General features: G+C 46.5%; 1 protein-coding gene across 6 annotated transcripts in view; it reads left to right on the top strand.

Moving 5' to 3' along the window:
- The window catches only part of PPP6R3 (protein phosphatase 6 regulatory subunit 3), a 1,278,047-nt gene that overhangs the window by 213,786 nt on the left and 1,037,008 nt on the right, over window positions 1-27,253 (top strand). For all 6 annotated transcript variants that reach the window (XM_069223039.1, XM_069223035.1, XM_069223038.1 and 3 more), the window contains one exon: window positions 8,233-8,346. In XM_069223039.1, the coding sequence (XP_069079140.1) occupies window positions 8,233-8,346 (114 nt within the window). The remainder of the gene's footprint in view (window positions 1-8,232; window positions 8,347-27,253) is intronic.

Genomic DNA, 27,253 nt, shown 5'->3' with positions numbered 1-27,253 from the left:
ATTCTGGTAACAGTATTGGGGTATGATTCCAATATGTTTGATCGCAAACATGACTAGGTTCGGAGGTGCCATTATGTAGCTGGACATAAGTAGTGACCTATGTCCAGTACATGGGTAAAATGGCTTCTCCGTACTCGAAGTCCAGGAAAATAGCGCTGGAGTTCGTGGAGGTACCGCTGTTCCTGCAGGGGTGCCCTCACACACAGGTACTTGCACTCTGCACTCTGCCCTCTGGGCTAGGAGGGCCTATCGTAGGGGTGTCTTACAGTGACCTGTAGGGAAAGGGTGCATGCACCTTTTCACGCAGCCTGCAATGACAGGCCTACAGACCCATTTTGCATGGGATCCCATGGGTGGTATAATACATGCTGCAGCCCATGGGGAACCCCTGGTGCCCCCAATGCCCTGGGTGCTAAGGACTTACATGGGGGCACCAGTATGCCAATTGTGGGGTGTATAAAGTCGGGCACAACCAAATTTTGAGTGATAGAGCACAGTCACTAGGGTCCTGGTTAGCAGGATCCCAGTGAAGTCAACACACTGACAGGCAAAAAGTGTGGGGGGGGGGGGACCTTGCCAAAAAGAGGGTACTTTCCTACACTAGGGAGTCAAGGTCATGAGTCACCAGCAGTTTGGGCTTACCTGCCGTGAAGTGTCCAGGTGCAGAGGGTCTAGATGGGTCGGTAGTCTTGAGTGCTGTACCGTTGGTGAAGAAGTGGGGGCGGTGGGGGCTCCACCTAGAAACAGGCTGCAGAAGGGACTTGGGGGGGGGGGGACAGATCCCAGAGCTCCTACCTTGGGGCTCTGTTCGTGAGGGTTCTGGGAGAAAGGTGGCATAGTCTGTTCGTGGATGTGGGCTGGGGAGCTTGGGTGCAGAGGGTTTTGACTAGCCGTTTCTGTACGTCTAAGGCGCTCACTAGCCTTTGTCAGATCTGCAGAGGTGGGAAACAAAACAAACAGCAGGGCCACTCATGGCTAGCCTAATCAGTTTCATCGTCCCTTGGTGGGCAAGTAGGTTTTAGCAGTAGTGGTGTCTGGTTTAGATCCAAAGAAGCCTTGGTGCTTGAACTGCTCTGATACCCCTGGTATTGGTGCAAAATGTTCCCTGGGGGTTTTGGCATCTTCAAATTTGGCTGGAGGGCTGGGTCTGTCCCCCTCGAGTATAGAAGCTGCTTTCTTGTGACTTCTGCTTCCATGAACCGGTTGTCAGCAGATCAGTGGCCTGGATGGTATCTGCAGGTTGCAGGGAAGTGACTCCTCCACTCTAAGGGAGATGCTGGCTGGTTAGCGAAGTGTTGACAGCACTTCGAGGCTTTTGGTAGATGCACAGCTGCAAGACGAGTCTGGTCCTTGCGATTTTTGGGGACAACAGCACGTAGGCAGCATTTAGCGCCAAAGGTTCACAGCTAGTCCACAATTCTCACACTAGGCAGCTCCTATTTGTCCTTTAGTCATGTGAGCTCCTGGTGTCAACGTGACACCTAAATTCTCTTTTTAGGGGCATTTGGAGGATTATAGGGTTGTAGCCAATGGGCTACTTATCCTTGGGGTGACTACATCCCCTATATGACCACTTCCTGTGGGGGATGGGTACCACTCTGACCCAGAGTTCTTAGTTCTACCAAAAACAAGATGGTGGAAGCCTTCTTTTGTGGAGCACATCAGACAGCTGACCTTAGGCGTGTGACTATCCTGGTAGTGCAACACCACCTACTTGCATAGCTAATCGTCCCTCCTGTTCTGGTGCCAAATTGGCCTCAGGGCAGGAGGTTGACTCTCTCAGGTCTGGGGAAAGCAGGGCTTTGCATAGTGCCGGCAGCAGGGGCTTTGAAGTCCCTGTTCTCTGGTCTTGGTATGCAGATTCACTAGCCGTCCTGCTGGAGCAGGTGATACCATCTTCCCCTGGAACAGGCATAGTTTCCGGCCTATGAGTGTGGGCCCTCACCTCCAGGGGGTAAGAAAGTTATCTGTGGTGGAAGGCTGGCTGATACCAGTTAGCCAGGACACTAGAGGTACTAGTAGGGTTTAAGGGGCACCTATCAGTTGCCCTCTGGGTGTCGGTAACAATAAATCCAACACCAGCATCAGTATGGGTGTATTAAGGCGAGGCATTTGATACTAAACACCATAGGTATTAGTGAAGGAATTATGTAGCTGGGTAACTACTCAGTGTTTAGTACATACCTGAAGATCACTTCCTTGTTCACTGGTGATATCTAGTAATCAAACTAGACATCATAGGGGCATATCTGTGTCCTCACATCAAATATAATGTACCCTGCCTTGGTGCTCTAAGGCCTGAAGTAGGGGTGACTTGTATGCAGTGGCTCTGGCATAGTACACAAGTGTGCCATGTCATGTTTTCACTCCTGTTTTGTACCATTTCATGCAGCCTGCAATGACTGTCTGCATGCAATTTGCTGGGCAGTCCCTGAGGGTGCCATAATGCATGCTGCAGGCATTAGGGACCCTTCTTTAGTACACATGCCCTAGACAACAGACGTACCATTTACTGGGGACTTAAAGGGGTGCTAAATTATGTGCCAATTGTACACAATTAGATTTGTTGACCTTGTTTTAGGGAAAAAGCACGAGCACTGGGGGACCTGGTTAGTAGGATCCCAGTGCACATTCAATCGAAAAACCTTAGTGCCAGTAGCATAAAATGGGTGACAATGTCAAAAATGGCACTTTCCTGTAGTCACTCGCCATCCCACATATGATGTGAATGATTGTGTATCCCCACCTGAAATCCATGGGTCACAATTGTGCAGGACTGAAGTTTTTACCGAGAGGGCAGTCAGCTCCACAAACCACTGTCCACTCCAAGCTCCCACATGTACAGATAAAAAGGCTTGTGCCCGACTAGAAGATATGTTGCCCATCACTGTCAGCCACTCTTGTCTCTGGGAAGACAGGGCAGTGGTCAATTTTACAAAAAGTATACATTTTTGCATTAGTCTGAAATCTGCCCCACTGGTCCTTCAGCAAGATGTATTTTTAGGGTGCTTAACAGTTATCTCTGAGCAATGTTAAGCTCGCTGAGTAAAAGGACAGAGCTAGCCAAAAAAAAAAAAAACATACAAAGACTTTACTCAGCAGTGCATAGCTAAGCAGAGTACCTGGATCCCTGTAATGAGGTAAGAATAAACTGAGGATATTCAAGCTGTAGGAATCTGGCTTGGTGTGTGGTGGGTACCTATGGTACTTGACCTTATACCAGGTCCAGGTATTCCCTCTTCGTGAAGTATAGGCCAAGAAACTCCTGAGAACTGCGGCACTGTTCAAAATCCGCAGCAACTTTGCGACAAAGATGCAACTTTCAAAGAACTCTCTTCCAGCCTTAAGCGTGAGACTTCATGCTCTGCACCCGACACTCCCGGCTCGAGTTCAGGAGAACCAACGGTGCATCGAGGACTCCCAGGTGACTACAACGACGTGGGCACCCTGAGCCAACCCCCCCCCCCCCCCGCGACGCCTGCAGAGAGGATCCAGAGGCTCCCCCCCCCCCCCCCCCCCCCCCGCGACGCCTGCAGAGAGGATCCAGAGGCTCCCTCTGACTGAAACTGCCTGGTAACAACGGAACTGACGCCTGGACCAAGCCCTGACCCGCGGCCCCCAGGACCAAGAGGAGCCACCTACCAGTGCAGGAGTCCGTGGCTGGCCCGAGAAGCCCCCCCGTGCCCTGCCTGCATCGCCAGTGACGTCCCCCAACCGGGTGACCCCCCAGGTCCCTCCATTGCTTTCAATAGCAAACCCGATGCCTACTTTGCTTACTGCACCTGGCTGCCCCTGTGCTCTCAGGTGTTTTTGTGCACCTGTCCATGTACCCCCCCCCCCCCCCCCAAAAAAAAAAATCCATAGGCGCCTATGGAGAACAGGGGCGCTCCGGTTCCAGTCTGCTAGCTGGTAAAGTACCTGTGTCCTCTGGGTGCAGACCAGGGGGGTTTTGTAGAGCACTGGGGGCAGGAGGGTCCCAAACAGGCACACAAAATACACCCTCAGCAGCACAGAGGGAGCCAGGTGCAGTGTGTGAACAAAGCAACAGGTTTTGCATTGAAATCAATGGAGGGACCCGGGGGTCACTCTGATGATGCAGGCAGGGCACGGGGGGCTTGTCGTGCCAGCCACCGACTGGGCTAGGATGAGGGCCCCCTGCTGGTCACTCCTGCACCGGTGGTTGGTTCCTCTCGGTCCTGGGGGCTCCGGGTGCAGTGCTTCTTCCAGGCGTCCGGTTCCTTTGTTACCTGGCAGTCGCGGTCAGGGGGAGCCTCTGGATCCTCTCTGCAGATGTCGCTGTGGGGGTGCAGGGTGGTCGACTCAGGGTGTACATGTCGTTGGAGTTGCCTGGGCGTCCTCTCTGTGGTGTTGGTTCTTCTGGACACAAGCTGGGGGCATCTGGTGCAGTGTGTGAAGACTCGCGCTTCCAGAGTGAGGCTGGAGTCTCCTTTAAAGATGATTTCTTTGTTGTTGTTGTTTCTTGGTTTCTTGGAAGTCCACTTGAGTCTCTTGGTCCTTTGGGTTCAGGGCAGTCCTCTGAGTCCTGAGAGGTCAATGGTCCCGCTGGATGCGTCTGTGCAGGTTCCAGAGTCTGGAGACAGGCCGGTAGGGCTGAGGCCAAGTCAGTTGTCATGTCGGTCGTCTCTGCAGGGCTTTCAGGTCAGCAGTCCTTGTTTCAGGTTGGAGGAATCTGGTTTCCTGGGTTCAAGGTAGCCCCTAAATACTCAATTTAGGGGTGTTTTTAAGTCTGAGGGGCAGTAGCCAATGGCTACTGTCCCTGGAGGTGGCTACACCCTCTTTGTGCCTCCTCCCTGTGGGGAGAGGCACATCCCTAATCCTATTAGGGGAAATCCTCCAAAGCAAGATGGAAGATTTTCTAAGGCAGGGGTCACCTCAGCTCAGGACACCTTAGGGGCTGTCCTGGCTGGAGGGTGACCCCGCCTTGTTTTTCTCATTATCTCCTCTGGACTGGCTGGAGTGCCCTGGGGCATTGTAAACCGAAGCCTGAGCCTTTGAGGTTCACTGCTAGGTGTTACAGTTCCTGCAGGGGTGGGTGGGTGTGTGGGGGGGTTGGGGGGTGAAGCACCTCTTCCCAGTGCTGTCTTTGTTTTTGGCCCCAGAGAGCGCAAAGACTCTCACCCCTGAGGCTCAGAAACTCGTCTTAGTGGCAGGCTGGCACAGATCAGTCAGTCCTGCACTAAAGGACTGGGGTAAAATCTCTGTGTGCATTTTTTTAATAAATCCAGCACTGGCATCAGTGAGGGTTTATTATTCTGAGAAGTTTGATACCAAACTTCCCAGTGTTCAGTGTAGCCATTATGGAACTGTGGAGTTCATTTTTGACAAACTCCCGGACCATATACTTAATATGGCCACACTGTGCTTACACTGTCTAAGAAAGGACTTAGACACTGTAGGGGCATAGTGCTCATGCAGCTATGCCCACACAAGTGGTATAGTGCACCCTGCCTTAGGGCTTTAAGGCCTGCTAGAGGGGTGACTTACCTATGCCACAGGCAGTGTTTTGTGTGCCTGGCATCCTGAGAGGTATTCCTTTTCGACTTTGCCTTTTCCTTTTCCTCCCCACCAACACACACACACTGCAGTGGCAGTGTACATGTGTTACGTGGGGGGTCCCATAGGGTGGCACAACACATGCTGCAGCCCTTAGGGACCTTCCCTGGTCACAGGGCGCTTGGTACCACTGATGCCTTTTACAAGGGACCTATCTTTGTGCCAATTGTGGAAACCATGGTAAATGTTTTGTGCAAGAACACTGGTGCTGGGGCCTGGTTAGCAGGGTCCCAGCACACTTCTTAGTCAAGTCAGTATCAGGCAAAAAGTGGGGGGTAACTGCAACAGGGAGCCATTTTCCTACACCTTGGTACCTAGGTACCATATACTAGGGTCTTACATAGGAGGTCCAGTATACCAATTGTGGGAAGAAAGTTAACCGCAACCAAATTTAGTAGAGATGATACTTGCTGGGCTCCCGGTGAACAGGTTCCCAGTGAACACAGCCAAACACACTGATAAACAGGCAAAAAGTGGGGTAACCAAGCTAGTAAGAGGCTACTTTCCTACATAGGCTGCCATGTAGTACTCTTGTGTCTTCATTATAATCCATCAATACAAGCTCCAAAGTGTAGACTGGGATATAAGAGATACTGTTTAATGGATTTTTAAAGCATAAATGTACTTTTTCATATTTGTGTCTACTAAGAAAGTTACTTGAAATAACCTTATGACCAGTGCCTTCACCTGTGATATTTACTATGTGCCCATTACAAGCACTAGAAACTATTTTTTGTGAGCTTGTAATTCATTTTTTTTTTATTAATGGGATCCATTTGAGATGGTCAAAATGGGTTCCATCCATTTAACCTGCTCAGATTTTTTTTTTTCGTTTTTTGTTCTGATTTTTGTGTTGAACTGTGGATGAACCTCACAACTGGTGACTTACCCACGGTAAACAGGCTGCGCATGCTTAATGCCTGTCAACCTTTTAAGGTAAGGCTGCTTCGACCTTAGCAAGTGTGTAGGGGGCACTTGGATGGTTACATGTAAGCATATGTGCACATGTGAGGACTGTGTGAGAGACTGCTGTTGTGCGTAGCCTGGTAATTGTGCATAGGTAGCCTGGCGCATAGGGAACTCTACATGGTTGGATATGGATCTGGATAGTCCTTATAATAATAGTGGACACTCTTTGAGAAAGTCAGTATGGGTTACTGTTTTGTCTGCAATGAGACAATTATACATGGGGAAATTCTGCCTTGGAGTGCAGTTTTGCTTCTCATTGGCCTACAAAGTCCAGAGAAGTATCGATCTGAGGTGAAAGATATGCACCAAGGTCAAATGTACATGTCCCAAGAAGGTATCTGTTCAGGACGAACACCCTGATGCTCTCCAACGCAGTATTTGGACTTCAGTTGACCACAGGACCAGAGGGTCTCTTACCCAGGACCTGGGAAGCTGGTCTCCTTACACCTTCTATGGACCAGTTGGGAGAACAGACGCACCAGAGGACAAACGTACAAAGACCGTTGCAGGGATCCAGTGGAACTAGCTTCTTAAAAGAGTGTACCACGTTGGAGGCCAGAAGGCCCAAGGAAAGGTTCTAAGTGGTTAGGGCTTTTCACCAGGAGCAAAATAGACCCAAGATTGTGAGTATCTGCCTAACGGGGCCCGATATATCGAATGGAGAAGGATTTGACCTTGAAATTCTCCTCCCCTGTGTTCAGGAGTGTACTTGCTTGTCAACCTCATAATGATTAAGTTATGTTTTTTGCAGTTACAACTGAGATACAAGTGGTTTTAGCAGTATGGCAATAGAGACTGATAACTTTGATAATGCTAAATTTATAGAGCATCAAGATTGAACTTTAAGAGGGTAATCTCTGAAGATCTACAGATTATATTTGTTCACAAGTTACTCAGGTGGAAGCCCTGATGAAGTAATGGGGATACTCCCAAATGACGAAACACGTTGGCTGAGATTTGGCTAGGACTGGGTATATTCAAAGGAGACAAATTGCCAGGAATTAAATCACGAAGAAAAACTTTTCAAACCGTTCGGAGTCTCTATGAATTTGGGCGTGTGCCTTGGACTTGGATTTGTTAAATGTGGAGTTTTACTGTTTCCCTTAAGAAGGAATATACAGGAACTTGGAAAGGTGTTGGCTGTTTTTGACTGCACTTGTTCCAAGCAAAAAAGTCACCTTTTGTTTGAATTACACAGTAATGTGAACACAGCAGAATAAACGACTTCTGTATTATTGAAGGGAGGACGATCATTTTTCTTTCTCATGGGTTAACGTAAGGTTATTTTGTTGGTGCATTTCTTGAACCAGGTGCGACAGATTTTTAAATAGTTAAATAAAAAACGTAACATTGCGAGACTAGATTTGCATCTGGGTCTGCCTACTCGATCCCATTCTGTCCCCACAGATCGTTTACCTCTCCTCTACCAAATTTGTAACATTATGGGTACTAGTTTGTCTGACTACTTTATGCAATTGGGCAGTCAGTCATGTTCTCATTGTTGCATACTTTGTTTTTCCTAATTCTGTTTTCCCAAAGATCTTGAAATCCAATGTGTGGGAAGTAGCTGTCACTCAAATAACTTGCAGATGAAGTAACCTTTCTATTGTCATTTGTTTAAATTGTGTCCTAATGTAGTTAAAGAAGACATTTAGAAATGTTACTGATAAGGCTTTATTTTTTTTCTAGGCAAGAGGTTATAGAGCTGCTTTTATCAAACATTTTCTTAAAGGATAAAAATGACTCTGCTATAGTTAGTGCAATCCAGATATTACTGACTTTACTTGAGACCAGAAGACCAGCGTAAGTGTTTATTTATTAATTTTCTATGGTTTGTAATTTGAAATAGTACGAAACCTGTCTTAATTACCAACATCTCTCACAGCAGGCCTATACGATAGGGGATAACATCTTGTATTTTTTATTTTTTTTATTTTTTTAATACTGATTATTGAGTAAGGCTTAACTTCTGTTTAGTTATGTTTGCATTTCATTTCAACCAGAGGATGGAGATGGATCCTGCAGCATACACAAAAGGTAAAGAATACAAATAGTTGATCGCCAACCCTATTATGTAAACACAGGGTATAGCACAACGTTGTTACTTGCATACTATTTTAAAAATGATATTTCTTAAAACATGCTTAACAGTGACCGGAAACATTCTATGTCATATGTAATGCATGAGGGATCTTGCATTCTAGTTTAGATCCTAAGCAGGATGAGGCTTGCAAGCAAATAGGAAAACTTGGAAAAATAAAACCATATCTTAAAGAGCTTAGTTCTTCAACCCCTTCGCTGCCAGGCCTTTTCCCCCTCAGTTGCCAACGTTTTGTCCACATAAGCTACCTACGCCAAATTTGTGTCCTTTTTTTCCAACATCCTAGGGATTCCAGAGGTAACCATACTTTGTGGGTTCCCCTGAAGGAGACCAAGAAATTAGGCAAAATAAAGCGAATGTCATTTTTTCAAAAGAAAAATGGAAAAAAGGGCTGCAGATGAAGGCTTGTAGTTTTATTCCCTGAAAATGGCATCAACAAAGTTTGCTGTGCTAAAATCACCATCTTCCCAGCGTTCAGGAACAGGCAGACGAATCAGAAAACCCAATTTTTTCAACACAATTTTGGCATTTTACTGGGACATACCCCAATTTTACTATTTTTTGTGTGTGCTTTCAGCCTCCTTCCAGTTAGTGACAGAAATAGGTGTGAAACCAATTCTGGATCCTGGAACGCTAAATATTTCTGAAAAGTAGACAACATTCTGAAATCAGCAAGGGGTAATTTGTGTAGGTCCTACAAGGGTTTCCTACAGAAAATAACAGCTGAAATGAAAAAAATATTGAAATTGTGGTGAAAAAAACAGCCATTTTTCGCCACGTTTTACTCTAACTTTTTCCTGCGATGTCAGATTTTTTAAAGCAATATACCGTTACGTCTGCTGGACTCTTCTGGTAGCGGGGATATATAGGGCTTATAGGTTCATCAAGAACCCTAGGTACCCAGAGCCAATAAATGACCTGCACCTTGCGATGGGTTTTCTTTCTATACTGGGTATACTGCAATTCATTTGCTTTACTATAAAGAGTGAAAAATAGGTATCAAGCAAACCTTTGTATTTCCAAAATGGGCACAAGATAAGGTGTTGAGAAGCAGTGTTTTTTTTTGCACATCTCTGAATTCCGGGATGCCCATACTAGCATGTGAATTACAGGGCAATAGGTGTCTTCTTTACACACGGTCTTACATTTGGAAGGAAAAAATGTAGAGAAAGACAAGCGGCAATAACACTTGTTTTACTATTCTGTGTTCCCCCAAGTCTCCTGATAAAAATGGGACCTCACTTGCTTGGGTAGGCAACATCACATTTGTTCGATGGCATGTGTAGCTGCAGATACACATGCTTTGCACATCCTGCCATCTAGTGTTGGGCTCGGAGTGTTACAAGTTGTTTTTCTTCGAAGAAGTCTTTCGAGTCATGAGATCGAGGGACTCCTCCCCTTTCGGCTCCATTGCGCATGGGCGTCGACTCCATCTTAGATTGTTTTTTTCCCGCCATTGGGTTCGGACGTGTTCTCTCGTAGGGGATTTCCATGTATAGTCATAAGCACTGAATAGTTCCGCGCGCCTGCGGGGACCCCGGAGCACTGTTGTGTAGTATATTCTTAAGTGCAATCATCAGCTCCTTGACAAAAAAGGTCTGTGAAAAACACTTAAGAATAACCATGTGCAGCCTATGTGAACAGCTACACAGGCCAAATTGTTAGAAGAAAAAACAGTTGTAGTGTAAATTTCACGTTTAAACCTCTATTTATTCTATAAATACATAAATAAATACATTCTCATATTTTATTTACACCTCTGATGAGAATAAAACAATGTAGGGCAGTGTAGCCCATAGGCTGCCATTATACAGAATGAAAATAGAGCTGTGCCTTTAAGAAAGTAAAGTCTTCCTGTTTCCCATCATGCACAGCAAAAGGCAGTTGCCTCAGTTCTTTTTTCCGGCTCCTTTCTGACAGGACCCTGAAGCATTGAGCTCTACCTCACAAAATCCTTTTGTGACAGAAATTCATTTAAAATCTTTTGAATTTCATTTTCACTCGACGTTTTTAACATTGAGTGATAATTTTCTGCTTTTTTCTGTTAGATTCTGACAGAATTTTGAGGTTTTTCTACTTCAGAAATGCCTTCACTGTTTGACAAATGTCCTTCTTGTGGCAGAAAAAAGGCCAAAACAGATCCACATCGGGTCTGCATAATTTGCCTTCCATCCAGCCACAAACCGGAGTCGTGTGACATCTGCAAAACCTTCTCCAGAAGGACCCTTCGTGACAGGGAGAAGATCCGACTCCAGGCGAAAGAGGACAGGAGGAAAAGTGGTCATTCTACCACAGAGCGAGGAGAAGGTCAGTCTTCTACCAGGGCTCACACTGGTTCCTCTATAACTCCGACCAGACCGGCTCAAAAACGGCACAGGTCTCCGACGACGTCGAGGGCGTCGACGTCGAGGCAAGGAACGGCGCCAACATGCTCGCCGTCGAGGAGTGGTTCGCCGGCGAGAAAGAGACATCGCTCGCCGTCGACGACGATTTCGCCGTCGAGACGGCGTGGACTTTCGCCGTCGAGATCTGGGTCACCGTCGACACGGCGAGGACGTTCCACGTCGAGGAGATCTGAATCCGGTTCGCCGTCGAAACGGCGAGATCGATCAACGTCGAGGGGTGCTCGACGTCGTAGACGTTCACCGTCATCACGGCGACGTTGAGGGTCGTCGTCGAGAGATTCTCAACGGCGAGAAGAATCGACGGCGAAGGGCACTCGCCGTCACCGTACTTCGACGTCGAGGAGTGTGTCGACGTCAAGACAATCAAAAAGACCTAGGAGGGTTTATACAACCTCAGAATCCTCGGCTTCACTCATCCTCCTTCCAGCATCTCCACAACTCTCTCCTCGACAATCACCATTGCCACAGACGCCGGTAACACCTACGGCGCCTCTTCCGGCTCCGCCTTCAGAGTCTGTTTTGAGGACTCCAACGCGGTCTGTAAGACGTTCGGGACATTCCTCTAGACGCTCTTCTTCCTCTCGGCACCGTCATGACCCACAGAGATCTCAGCATTCACATCACAGGCGTTCTTCTTCGTCTACACGGGACTACTCTCCAACCCTATCGGACTCACCGTCCCCGAGAGTGTCCCCCATAGATGATGTGAATACGTTCCAGGAGGTCTTAGTACGAGGGGCAACCAAGCTGAACATCCCGCTGGCGGTACCTGCGCCATCGACGTCAGTGATCTTCGAGACCTTGCATCACAGGACATCTTCCAGACCTTTGCTTCCACTGGTTCCAGGTCTCCTTGAACCAGCAATGGATATTTTCCTTGCACCGGCCGCAACAAAGTCTGCTCCTTCCAGACTTATTAAAAAATATCGTCCACCAGAACAAGATCCTCTATTCTTGAGGTCGGACCCAGTTCCTGATTCGGTGGTCATAGTAGCGGCAAAGAAACTGCATTCAACCTCACCATCTTCTTCTTCACCTCCAGATAAAGAGAGCAGAAAGATAGATGCTGCAGGACGAAAAGTATGCTCTACTGCAGCCGTCACGATGAAGGCAGCCAGCGCTACTGCGTTATTAGGGCGGTACGATCGTGCCCTCTGGGACTCTAATGCAGTTTGCGGAACATCTTCCTAAGGATAAAAGGGAAGATTTCCTGGAGGTCGTGGGTGAGGGAGCCATGGTGTCTAACCAAATTATAAGTGCTGCAGCTGACTCTTCGGTGCTATCCGCGCACAATTATGCACACGGGATAGCGCTCAGAAGGCATGCATGGTTGAGACTTACATCACTCAAACCTGAAGCGCAGCAGAGAATACAAAACCTGCCTTTCTCGGGCTCCACCTTGTTCGGTTCTCATGCCGATGACGAGATGGCTAGAATGAAAGCTGAACTAGATACCTTGAAAGCGGTAGGCATGGAAAGACCGAAAGAACAAAGAAAGGTTTTCCGGCCATATCAACGACGACTTTTCACCCACCGGTATCAGTCGCCACACTGGATGTCTTCGCGCCCCCAGCAGCAGCAACAACAGCAGTATCAAAGGGGTTTCTCTACTCAGCGAAGGTCGACAAGGGGTCGTTCAACACCTCAAACTCAGACAACTCGACAGGCTCCCACGTCTAAGCCCTGAATCTTTGCTTCCCCCTCCTCCGTTATCCACTCTGGTAGGGGGAAGTATCTCAAATCATCTGGATGAGTGGCTACGCATCACAACAGACGCCTGGGTATTGAATATTGTGAGACATGGTTACGCTCTCAGATTCACCAGTTCTCCACCATCTGTTCCACCCAAAACAGCCAACCGCCATCTCGAAGCTTTACAGTTAGAGGTCAATATCCTATTGCAAAAAAGAGCCATAGAACCCGTTCCCATCAGCCAACAAGGGAAGGGGATTTATTCGAGATATTTCCTTGTACCGAAAAAAGACAAACAAGAGTTTCGTCCCATCTTAGATCTGAGGACAGCAAACAAATGGATTCGCAAAGAAAAATTCAGGATGTTAGCCTTACACCAAATTTATCCACATCTACGTCAGGGCGACTGGCTATGTGCGATAGATCTTTGCGACGCTTACTTTCATATCCCAGTAACCAAGAAACATCGAAAATTCCTAAGGTTCACCGTCGGAAAACGCCATTACCAATTTGCAGTTCTACCTTTCGGCCTAAAATCAGCGCCGAGAACTTTTTCCAAATGCATGGCGGTAGTAGCCGCCCACTTGAGGAAACAGCGAATATTCGTCTACCCCTATCTAGACGATTGGCTCATAAAGGCCTCCAGTTGTCTCGAGACACAGCAACATTTCGAATGGACTCTACAACTGCTCCAAAAACTTGGTCTTCAAGTCAATCTCCTGAAATCTACAGCAACACCTGTTCAGAGGTTGCATTACTTAGGGGCCATTGTAGATACCAGGCTAGGAAAGGTGTTTCCTCCGGAGGAACGACGGTTATCGATTCTCCAGAAGTGCAAACAACTGCAGGAAAGACCTCAAGCCACTGCAAGAATAATAGCTTCTCTACTGGGCTCGATGGCGTCTTGTATCCATCTGGTTCCCAATGCTCGCCTCCATATGAGACCATTGCAGGAAAACCTGGAGGATCAGTGGTGTCAACTGAGGGACGATTGGGAGAACAAAGTCCTTCTTTCTCCTCACACCCTACAATCCCTCAAGTGGTGGTGTTTACCCAGCAATCTCTTGGTGGGGATTCCGTTCTAACAACGGCCCCCATCTCAAACCATCGTAACAGATGCGTCACTGATCAGATGGGGGTCGCACATGGAACATCTTCGAGTCCAAGGCGAGTGGTCACAGAGAGAGAGTCTCTATCATATCAACCTGCTGGAACTTCGCGCAGTCCACCTTGCGCTCAAAGCCTTCCTTCCCTCTCTGAGAACGGAAACTCTCCTTCTCCAGACAGACAACGTGGCCACTATGTACTACGTGAACAAACAAGGAGGCACCAGGTCCAGAATTTTATCCAGAGAGGCTCAGACAATCTGGCATTGGCTTCTAGCCAGGAACCTGTCACTAGTGGCAACTCACCTGCCCGGCATCCAGAATGTTCAAGCGGATGCCCTCAGTCGGGTAATGGACGAGAACCACGAATGGGTACTACACGACGACGTCGTTCATTCCATTTTCGCACTCTGGGGTACCCCCTCTACAGACCTATTTGCAACCCCAGAAAACAAAAAATGCCAAAACTTCGCCTCCAGATATTACCATCCAGGGACACTGGGGAATGCCCTGTGGATAAGCTGGTCAGGAGCATTTCTTTACGCCTTTCCACCGCTTCCCCTGATTCCGGCGGTCCTCCAGAAGCTGTCCAATGTTCAAACCAAAATGATCCTAATTGCTCCGGAGTGGCCACGCCAGTGGTGGTTCCCAGACCTTCTTCACCGGTTACTCAAACCACACATCAGGCTACCATATCGTCCGGACCTTCTCACGAAGTTCAGAGGGCAGATATCTCATCCCAACCCCTCATCGTTGAGTTTGGCAGCATGGCTCCTGAGCTAGTGCAATATGGACACTTGAACCTACCTCAGGACTGTATGGAAATTCTGAAGGAAGCAAAGCGCCCTTCCACACGATCAGCCTATGCAAGCAAGTGGAAGAGATTCTGCATTTGGTGTTTACACAACAACATTGACCCGGTTTCCTGTGGGGAACAATCTATCCTGCCATACTTGTTAAGTTTGGCAAAATCTGGCTTACAACTGTCAATAAAAGTTCACTTGGCGGCGATAACGGCATACAGAAAGAGTCCTTCACAAACTTCCTTTTTTCGGATTCCGATTATTAAGGATTTCCTAGAAGGTTTAAAGAAGGTTTTTCCTCCCATTAGAAAGCCTTCTCCTCCATGGGAACTGAACGTTGTCTTATCACGTCTGATGCTGCCGCCATTCGAGCCGATACATAAGGCATCGCTGCAGCATCTCACATGGAAAGCTGCTTTTCTGGTGGCAATCACTTCAGCGCGTAGGGTCAGCGAAATCCAGGCCCTTTGCGCTCAGGAACCCTACACGGTTTTTCATTCTGCGAAAGTGGTAATGAGAACTCATCCAAAATTTTTACCTAAGGTAGTCTCCGACTTCCATGTGAACCAAACAATTTCATTACCGACTTTCTTTCAGAATCCAGCTACCCCTGCTGAGAGAACTCTGCACTCTCTGGATGTAAAGAGAGTCTTGAAATTTTACCTGGACAGGACAAAAAGCTTTCGAAAATCACAACAGCTTTTTATTAACTATGGCCCAATCAGAACAGGTTTGGGCACATCTAAACAATCGTTATCCAGGTGGATTGTTTCATGTATAATGTTATGTTATCAGTTAGCAAACAAATCCCTTGGTGGTAGGCCAAAAGCCCACTCTACCAGAGGGAAAGCAGCTACTGTAGCCTTGATGAGAAAGGTCCCTTTGGCAGAAATATGCAAGGCTGCCACTTGGAGGTCGGTCCATACCTTTACTAAGCATTACTGCCTTGATACAGACGCTAGGGCAGATGCTCAGGTTGGGCAGGCTTTGCTCAAGAATTTGTTTGCATGATTCATGTTTTTCTCAGTATTCTTATATCTACTCCACCGCGGTTATGGGGATGGGCTTGCTACTCTATTCAGTGCTTATGACTATACATGGAAATCCCCTACGAGAGAAGGAATGGTTTCTTACCTGTAACTCCAGTTCTCTCGTAGGGGTATTTCCATGATAGTCATAAGCAACCCTTCCTCCTCCCCGGTGGAGTTGACATAGAACATGAATATTATGGAGGTTGGTACTCCAACAAATGTTTTGTTTTTTCTTCATGTCAGGTTAATAGCCTCCAAAAAAGAACTGAGGCAACTGCCTTTTGCTGTGCATGATGGGAAACAGGAAGACTTTACTTTCTTAAAGGCACAGCTCTATTTTCATTCTGTATAATGGCAGCCTATGGGCTACACTGCCCTACATTGTTTTATTCTCATCAGAGGTGTAAATAAAATATGAGAATGTATTTATTTATGTATTTATAGAATAAATAGAGGTTTAAACGTGAAATTTACACTACAACTGTTTTTTCTTCTAACAATTTGGCCTGTGTAGCTGTTCACATAGGCTGCACATGGTTATTCTTAAGTGTTTTTCACAGACCTTTTTTGTCAAGGAGCTGATGATTGCACTTAAGAATATACTACACAACAGTGCTCCGGGGTCCCCGCAGGCGCGCGGAACTATTCAGTGCTTATGACTATCATGGAAATACCCCTACGAGAGAACTGGAGTTACAGGTAAGAAACCATTCCTTCCTTTTCGCTCCGTGTTTCGGTTCGGAAAGTTAGTTAGAATCTCGGAAAAATCGACGGTATTGTTTGAGTTAGGTATCGGGTTAGTTACTACAGATCGACACCGATTTTTGAAGAGCTCCGGTGGCCCTTTGGGGTTTTTTCGATTTCCCCGTCGGGGCCTGGTCGGCCCGGCCACGTGTCTCTTCAAGGCTGATGGAACGGACCCCATTCCGCTTCTGCCCAAAATGTCACAACAAGTATCCATATACAGATCAGCACCTGGTCTGTAACTTGTTTGTCTCCAGAACACAAAGAAGATACGTGTGAAGCCTGTCGAGTGTTTCGGTCGAGGAAGCCATTAAGAGACCGAAGAGCGAGAAGACTGCAAATGACGTCTGCGCCAACAGGACAAAGGCATTTGGAGGAGGAAGAGGAAAGCTTCTCCATCCAGGAGTCGGACTCGGACGAGATCGATCCCGAAGAAACGCCTAAAACCGTGAGTAAGATGTCGAAACATAAAACTCACGAGAAGACCACAAAAGCCCAGGGGACGCCACCGCCAACAGGCCATGGCTTAACCGGTTAAATAGGTGACCGACCATTGGCACCGAAAAAGGGCACGCTTGTGTCGAAGTCATCCGACTCCGGTCGAGATACCGGCACACAGCAATCTTGAGCCCGAGACAGCGGCTCTGAGCAAGTTCGACACCGAGACAGCGATACCGAAATGGGTCGGCACAGAGCGATCACGACGCCGAAAATAAAGAAAGTGTAATTGGAGCCGAAAAAGGCTACAGAAAAGGTTTCCATTCCGAAACATCCAGCCTCGGAACCGAAATCAGGTTCCTACACAGAGGAACAGGGGTTGTCCTCCCAAATGCAAGGGCATAAGTTCGGACAAGAACTAGAATCAATGGAGCCAGACTACACTCAAAGGAGGCTACACATTCAAAAGGACACAGGGGAAGATAAGCACTCTTCCCCCAATTAAGATGAAAAGAAGACTTGCCTTTCAGGAAAAGGACAAGCAGCCACAGGCAAAGGTGGCAAGACAGACCACTCCGCCACCATCATCAATGCACACATCACTGGTAGACATTCCACCACTGATGTAATCCCCAACGCATACTGCAATGAGTCAAGACGATCCCGACGCATGGGACCTTTATGATGTGCCAGTATCGGAAACCAGCCCAGACTGTTACCCAGCGAGACCGTCCCCACCTGAGGACAGTACATCCTACACGCAGGTGGTCTCAAGGGCGGCGGCTTTTCATAATGTCACCTTGCATGCAGAACCGATTGAGGATGACTTTTTGTTTAATACACTATGCTCCACTCATAGCAGATACCAGAGCTTACCTATGCTACCTGGAATGCTAAAACACTCCAAACAGGTGTTTCAGGAGCCTGTGAAGGGCAGGGCCATAACTCCAAGGGTGGAGAAAAAGTACAAGCCACCGCCTACAGATCTTGTGTATATCACACAGCAATTAACATCTGACTCTGTGGTAGTAGGGGCAGCTCGCAAGAGAGCAAACTCTCTCACCTCGGGAGACGCACCACCTCCAGACAAGGAGAGTCGCAAATTTGACGCTGCAGGGAAAAGGGTTGCAGCACAAGCAGCAAACCAATGGCGCATTGCCAACTCTCAAGCACTTCTAGCAAGATATGATAGGGCTCATTGGGATGAAATGCAGCATTTCATAGAACACTTACCCAAAGAGTTCCAGAAAAGGGCACAACAAGTGGTGGAGGAAGGACAAAGTATCTCAAATAATCAGATACGGTCAGCAATGGATGCAGCAGATACAGCTGCAAGGACAGTAAATACTGCAGTAACAATAAGGAGACACGCATGGTTGCGTACATCAGGATTCAAGCCGGAAATACAACAAGCCATGCTGAATATGCCCTTTAACGGACAGCAGTTGTTTGGGCCGGAGGTGGACACTGCTATCGAAAAACTTAACAAACACACTGATACAGCCAAAGCCATGGGCGCACTCTACTCCCCACAGAGCAGAGACTAACCAAGTTTTACAAACATTGGGAGGAGATAACAACAGACACTTTGGTACTGGCAATTATCCAGCATGGTTATTACATAAAATTTCTCAAATTCTCTCCAAACGTCCCACCGAAAAAACACAATATGTCAAAACAACACATGGATCTTCTGGGACTAGAGGTCCAGGCATTGCTACAAAAAGGAGCAATAGAATTAGTACCAATGCAACAAAAAGGAACAGGAGTTTACTCACTGTACTTTCTCATACCCAAAAAGGACAAAACACTGAGACCTATAATAGATCTCAGAACATTAAATACCTACATCAAATCAGACCACTTTCACATGGTGACATTACAAGACGTAATCCCACTGCTCAAACAAGACTACATGACAACACTAGACCTAAAGGATGCATATTTCCATATACCGATACATACTTCACACAGAAAGTACCTAAGATTTGTATTCCAAGGGGTACATTACCAATTCAAGGTGTTGCCATTCGGAATAACCACTGCGCCAAGAGTTTTTACAAAATGCCTGGCAGTAGTAGCTGTGCATATCAGAAGGCAGCAAATACATGTGTTCCCGTACCTAGACGATTGGTTAATCAAAACCAACACACTAGAACGGTGTTTACAACACACAAAGTGCGTCATAAAAACCCTACACAAACTAGGTTTCTCAATCAACTACAGAAAGCCACACCTTCAGCCGTGTCAGACACAGCAATACTTAGGGGCAACAATCGACACAGCAAAAGCGATTACCACTCCAAGTCCACAAAGAGTACAAGCATTTCACAATGTAATACAGGTCATGTATCCAAACCAAAGTATACAAGTCATGCCTAGTAGTTTCATTACTATTTTGATGTCCTCCTGCATAGCCATTGTCCCAAATGCCAGATTGCACATGCGGCCCTTACAGCAGTGCCTAGCATCACAATGGTCACAGGCACAGGGTCAACTTCTATATCTAGTGTTGATAGACCGCCAAACATACACCTCACTTCAATGGTGGAACAATATAAATTTAAACCAAGGGCGGCCTTTTCAAGACCCAGTGCCTCAATACGTAATAACTACAGATGCCTCCATGATAGGGTGGGGAGCACACCTCAATCAACACAGCATTCAGGGACAATGGGACTCTCGGCAAAAACAGTTCCACATAAATCACTTAGAACTATTGGCAGTATTTCTAGCGTTAAAAGCATTTCAACCAATAATAATCCACAAACACATTCTTGTCAAAACAGACAACATGACAACAATGTATTACCTAAACAAACAGGGAGGAACACACTCAACACAGTTGTGTCTCCTGACACAGAAAATATGGCATTGGGCGATACACAACCACATTCGCCTAATAGCACAGTTCATTCCAGGGATACAGAATCAATTAGCAGACAATCTCTTTTGGGATCACCAACAGATCCACGAATGGGAGATTCACCCCCAAGTACTACACACTTACTTCCAAAATTGGGGAACACCACAAATAGACCTGTTTGCAACAAAAGAAAACGCAAAATGCCAAAACTTCGCATCCAGGTACCCGCAACATCAGTCTCTGGGCAATGCGTTATGGATAAGTTGGTCAGGGATATTTGCATACGCTTTTCCCCCTCTCCCACTCCTTCCATATCTAGTAAACAAGTTGAGTCAGAACAAACTCAAACTCATACTCATAGCACCACCTTGGGCAAGACAACCTTGGTACACAACACTACTAGACCTCTCAGTAGTGCCTCATATCAAACTACCAAACAGACCAGATCTGTTAACTCAACACAATCAACAGATCAGACACACGAATCCAGCATCGCTCAATCTAGCAATTTGGCTCCTGAAATCTTAGAACTCTGACACCTAGACCTTACACAGGAATGTATGAAAATCATAAAACAAGCTAGAAAACCAACCACTAGACATTGCTATGCAAATAAGTGGAAAAGGTTTGTTTATTATTGCCATAATAATCAAATTCAACCCTTACACGCATCTGCTACAGACATCGTAAGCTATTTGCAAAAGTCAAAACTAGCCTTTTCATCCTTTAAAATTCATCTTAACGCAATTTCAGCTTACCTGCAAATTACCCACTAAATTTCACTGTTTAGGATACCAGTCATAAAAGCCTTTATGGAAGGCCTAAAAAGAATTATACCACCAAGAACACCACCAGTTCCTTCATGGAACCTCAACATTGTCTTAACACGACTCATGGGGCCACCATTTGAACCCATGCACTCGTGAAATGCAATATTTAACATGGAAAGTTGCATTTCTAATTGCCATCACATCTTTAAGAAGAGTCAGTGAAATCCAAGCATTTACCATACAAGAACCATTTATTCAAATACATAAAGTAGTTCTACAGACAAATCCAAAATTTTTACCAAAAGTCATATCACCGTTCCACTTGAATCAAACAGTAGAACTACCAGTGTTCTTCCCACAGCCAGATTCTGTAGCTGAGAGAGCACTACATACATTAGACATCAAAAGAGCGTTAATGTACTACATTGACAGAACAAAACAAATTCGGAAAACAAAACAATTATTTGTTGCTTTCCAAAAACCTCATACAGGTAATCCAATTTCCAAACAAGGCATTGCTAGATGGATAGTTAAATGCATTCAAACCTGTTATCTCAAAGCAAAAAGAGAACTGCCTATTACACCTAGGGCACACTCAACAAGAAAGAAAGGTGCTACCATGGCCTTTCTAGGAAACATTCCAATGACTGAAATATGTAAGGCAGCCACATGGTCTACGCCTCATACGTTTACCAAGCACTACTGCGTGAATGTGTTAACAGCACAACAAGCCACAGTAGGACAAGCAGTACTACGAACTTTGTTTCAAACAACTTCAACTCCTACAGGCTGAACCACCGCTTTTGGGGAGATAACTGCTTACTAGTCTATGCAAAGCATGTGTATCTGCAGCTACACATGCCACCGAACGGAAAATGTCACTTACCCAGTGTACATCTGTTCGTGGCATGAGACACTGCAGATTCACATGCGCCCACCGGCCTCCCCGGGAGCCTGTAGCCGTTTCGAAGTTGATGTTAAATATTTGTAAATATATCACTTTAAACTACATTATGTACATACATGTTTACTCCATTGCATGGGCACTATTACTATAATACACAACTCCTACCTCACCCTCTGCGGGGAAAACAATCTAAGATGGAGTCGACGCCCATGCGCAATGGAGCCAAAAGGGGAGGAGTCCCTTGATCTCGTGACTCGAAAGACTTCTTCGAAGAAAAACAACTTGTAACACTCCGAGCCCAACACTAGATGGCGGGATGTGCAAAGCATGTGAATCTGCAGCGTCTCATGCCACGAACAGATGTACACTGGGTAAGTGACATTTTCCTTACATTGCAAAAAACACGTCCGATTTCAAAGTGCCTAGCTGTAGATTTTGGCCTCCAGCTCAGCCGGCACTTACAGAAACCTACCAAACCTGTGCATTTTTTAAAACTAGGACACCTAGGGGAATCCTAGAATGGGTGACTTGTGGGGCTCTCACCAGGTTCTGTTACCCAGAATCCTTTGTAAACCTCCAAATGTAGCCAAACAAAAAAACACCTTTTCCTCACATTTCGGTAACAAAGTTCTGGAATCTGAGAGGAGCCACAGATTTCATTCCACCCAGCGTTCCCCCAAGTCTCCTGAAAAAAATAGTACCTCACTTGTGTGGTTAGGCCTTAAACACTGCCTGGACACATCAAAATTATCAAATATAAAACTACCTGTTTTTTGGGGGGGGAGGGGGGTTAAATGTGTTTTTGGTCCTGGCACAACAGTCATCTAGGTAAACCTACCAAACCCAGACATTTCTGAAAACTTGACACTTGAAGGAGTCCAGGGGTGTGTGGCTTGTGTGGATCTCCCCCAGTATTTTCTTACACAGAATCCTCAGCAAACCTCAAGCTTACCTTAAAAAAAAAAAAATAATTCTGTGTGGGATCACCGCACTGGGACAAATTTCCTACCACCGAACGTTCCCCTCAGTCTCCCAGCAAAAATGATACCTCACTTGTGTAGGTGGGCCAAGTGCCTGTGACAGGGAAGAGCCAAAAATATGTCAAAACTGGGAGTGAACCAAAGCGGGTCCAAAAGGGCAGTTTGAAAAAGAAAAAAAAAATGCAGCAGAATTGAATTTTTATCGGTACAGATGAGACCATGTGGGGTGGTAGGAATTTCGTGGATTCCTGCAGATCCCGGAAGGTTCCATCACAGAAATGTGGGAACAATGTGTGATGTCCAGCAAAGTTTGAGGTTTGCAGGCCATTGTGGGTAAGAAAATGGTGTGGGGTTTATGTGAAGCACACCACCCTGGAATCCACCAGATGTTTAGTTTTCAGATGTGTCTAGGTCTTGTGGATTTTTCTACATGGCAGCGTCCCAAAGTCCAAAAAGTGCAGCCCTCTCCATTCTATGTGGGACGATTTTGAGAGTTAGCCTAGCTCTCATGGCCCAAATGTAAAACCAAAACCCAAAATAATCAAATGTCCTCTTGCTTGCCGTGGTATAAGATGTTTTATTTTTCGGGGGTAAAGCTGAAAGATTGTTACCCCCTCCATTTGGGGTGGGGGCATAACCAGGCCCATACTGGTTGGTAGCCACCACCCCACGGTTTTATTTATTTTTAATTCCCCGGCAACTAGTAGACTTTCTGCCCCCCCCCCCTCCTCGGGTGTGGATTGGGGGTAATTGCCCCATCTGCCCACTGGTAGGCAGAAAAGCTTTGGCCCTATTTGTTTGGGGTGGGGGATGGCCATAGCCCCACCCTCTTATTTTGGAAAACAAAAAAGGTCTCTGGTGGACTTTCTGCCCCCTTTGGGGGCAGGTGGGCCTTCCAAAAATAGGCGAATCTGCCCCCAAGGGGGGCAGATATGGCCAACAGTAATGTGCCCCTATGTGGGGGGGGGGGGGGGGTTGACCCTTGCCCAAGGGGCGCCCCCCCCCCACCCCCCCCAAACAAAAAACACACACCAATCCCTGGTGTCAAGTGGTTTCTGCCCCCCTTTGATGGGCAGAGGTGCCTAACAAAAATGGGCCGATGGCCTAAATACAATTTGCCTCTCTGGAGCGACCATTGCCTAAGGGGTCGCTCCCCATACATAAACAAAGTAAATAATAAAAATATATATATATGTTCGATGGCATGTGTAGCTGCAGATACACATGCTGTGCACATCCCGCCATCTGGTGTTGGGCTCGGAGTGTTACAAGTTGTTTTTCTTCGAAGAAGTCTTTTCGAGTCACGAGACCGAGGGACTCCTCCCATTTCTACTCCATTGCGCATGGGCGTCGACTCCATCTTAGATAGTTTTTTTTCCGCCATCGGGTTCGGACGTGTTCCTTTTCGCTCTTTCGGGTCGGAAAGTTAGTTAGAATCTCGGAAAAATCGTCTGTATTGTTTGCGTTCGGTATCTGGTTAGTTACAACAGATCGACACCGAATTAAGAAGAGCTCCGGTGGCCCTTCGGGGTTTTTTCGATCCCCGTCGGGGCCTGGTCGGCCCGGCCACGTGTCTCTTCAAGGCTGATGGAACGGACCCCATTCCGCTTCTGTCCAAAATGCCATAACAAGTATCCATATACAGATCAACACCTGGTCTGTAACTTGTGTTTGTCACCAGAACACAAGGAGGATACTTGTGAGGCCTGTCGAGCGTTTCGGTTCAGGAAGACACTCAGGGACCGAAGAGCAAGAAGACTGCAAAGGGCGTCGGCGCCGACAGGACAAGGGCGTTTCGAGGAGGAGGAACAAACATTCTCCATCCAGGATTCGGACTCGGAGGAGGTCGATCCCGAAGAAACGCCGAAAACCGTGAGTAAGACGTCGAAACAAAGAACTCACGAAAAGACTGCCAAAGCCCAGGGGACGCCACCGCCAACAGGCCATGGCTTAACCCGAAAAGTAGGTGACCGTCCATCGGCACCGAAAAGGGCGAGCTGGTGTCGAAGTCATCCGACTCCGGTCGAGATACAGGCACGCAGCAATCTCGGGCCCGAGAGAGTGGCTCCGAAAAGATTTGGCATCAAGACAGCGGCACCGAAATTGGTCGGCACCGAGAGGGCACTACGCCGAAAAGCAAAAAGATTTTGTCGGATCCGAAAAAAGCAGCAGAAAAGGTTTCGGTGCCGAAACATCCGGCCTCCGAACCGAAAATTAGTTCCTATTCAGAGGAACAAGGACTGTCCTCACAAATGAAGACACACAGATTTGAACAAGAATTAGAGACAATAGAGCCAGATCACACGCAAAGGCGGCTCTTTATTCAGAAAGATACAGGGAAGATCAGCACTCTTCCTCCAATCAGAATGAAACGATAACTTGCCTTCCAAGACCAGGACAAACAGCCACAAGCAAAAGTGGCTAAACAAGTAACACCACCACCATCCCCACATCACTCTCCACAACTATCACCAGTAGCCACTCCACCAATGATGCAATCCCCAACACATACGGGGATGAGTCAAGATGACCCTGACGCATGGGACCTTTACGACGCAACAGTGTCAGATAATATTCCTCAATGCTATCCAGCGAGACCCTCGCCACCAGAGGATAGTACAGGCTACATTCAAGTGGTATCAAGGGCAGCAGCATTTCACAATGTCAGCCTTCACTCAGAACCCATTGAAGACGACTTCCTTTTTAATACACTGTCATCTACGCACAGTCAATATCAAAGTCTGCCAATGTTGCCCGGAATGCTAAAACACTCCAAACAAGTGTTTGAGGAGCCTGTCAAAGGGAGAGCCATTACTCCAAGAGTAGATAAAAAAATATAAACCGCCCCCAACAGACCCAGTGTACATCACACAACAGCTATCACCAGACTCTGTTGTAGTTGGAGCAGCGTGCAAAAGAGCCAACTCTCATACTTCAGGAGACGCGCCACCTCCAGATAAAGAGAGTAGAAAATTTGACGCAGCAGGCAAAAGGGTGGCGGCACAGGCAGCAAACCAGTGGCGTATTGCAAATTCGCAAGCTTTGCTAGCCAGATATGATAGGGCCCATTGGGACGAGATGCAACACCTTCTTGAACACTTACCAAAGGAGTTCCAAAAAAGAGCGCAGCAAGTGGTAGAAGAGGGACAAAATATCTCCAATAATCAAATTCGATAAGCAATGGATGCTGCAGACACAGCTGCTAGAACTGTCAACACAGCAGTAACAATAAGGAGGCATGCATGGCTGCGTACATCAGGATTTAAACCAGAGATACAGCAAGCTGTGCTGAATATGCCATTCAACGGACAGCAGTTGTTTGGGCCGGAGGTGGACACTGCAATAGAAAAACTTAAAAAAGACACTGACACGGCCAAAGCCATGGGCGCACTCTACTCCCCGCAGAGCAGAGGCACATTTCGAAAAACACAATTTCGAGGGGGGTTTTGAGGGCAAACCACAGAAGCCACAACCTCACAAACAAAGCCCACTTACCAGAGCCAGTATCAGCGGGGAGGTTTTCGGGGACAATATAGAGGAGGAAAGTTTCAAAGAAACTGAGGAAAGTTCCAAAGTCCCAAAACTCCTCAAAACAAACAGTGACTTCAAGGTCACAAATCCCCAACATATAACACCTGTGGGGGGATACTAACCAAGTTTTACACACATTGGGAGGAAATAACAACAGACACTTGGGTCTTAGCAATTATCCAGCATGGTTATTGCATAGAATTTCTCGAATTCCCTCCAAACGTCCCACCGAAAACACACAATATGTCAAAACAACATATAGATCTTCTAGGACTAGAAGTTCAGGCATTGCTACAGAAAGAAGCAATAGAATTAGTACCAAAAGAACAATTAAACACAGGAGTTTACTCACTGTACTTCCTGATACCCAAAAAAGACAAGAGCCTGAGACCGATACTAGATCTCAGAACATTAAATACCTACATCAAATCAGACCACTTTCACATGGTTACATTACAAGAAGTAATCCCACTGCTCAAACAACAAGACTACATGACAACACTGGATCTAAAGGATGCATATTTCCATATACCAATACATCCTTCACACAGAAAGTACCTAAGGTTTGTATTCCAAGGGATACATTACCGATTCAAAGTGTTGCCATTCGGAATAACAACTGCGCCAAGAGTCTTTACAAAATGCCTAGCAGTAGTAGCTGCACATATCAGAAGGCAGCAAATACATGTGTTCCCATACCTAGACGATTGGTTAATCAAAACCAATACGCTAAAACGGTGTTCAAAACACACAAAATGTCATAGAAATCCTACACAAACTAGGTTTCTCAATCAACTACGCAAAGTCACACCTGCAGCCGTGCCAAACACAGCAATACTTGGGAGCAACAATCAACACAGTAAAAGGAATTGCCACTCCAAGTCCACAAAGATTACAAACATTTCACAATGTAATACAGGCCTTGTATCCAAAACAAAGAGTACAAGTCAAAATAATATTGAAACTACTAGGCATGATGTCCTCATGCATAGCCATTGTCCCAAATGCAAGGTTACACATGCGGCCCTTACAACAGTGCCTAGCATCACAATGGTCACAAGCACAGGGTCAGCTTCTAGATCTGGTGTTGATAGACCGCCAAACATACATCTCGCTTCAATGGTGGAACAGTATAAATTTAAACCAAGGGCGGCCTTTCCAAGACCCAGTGCCACAATACGTGATAACGACAGATGCCTCCATGACAGGGTGGGGAGCACACCTCAATCAACACAGCATCCAAGGAAAATGGAACATACGGCAAAAACAGTTACACATAAATCACCTAGAACTGTTAGCGGTATTTCTAGCGCTGAAAGCATTTCAACCCATGATA

The sequence above is a fragment of the Pleurodeles waltl genome, chromosome 3_1 (genome assembly GCF_031143425.1).
Source record: "Pleurodeles waltl isolate 20211129_DDA chromosome 3_1, aPleWal1.hap1.20221129, whole genome shotgun sequence".
Lineage (NCBI taxonomy): Eukaryota > Metazoa > Chordata > Amphibia > Caudata > Salamandridae > Pleurodeles > Pleurodeles waltl.
Note: the sequence above shows the minus strand (reverse complement) of the source record. Positions and strands in the feature narration are given on the sequence as shown.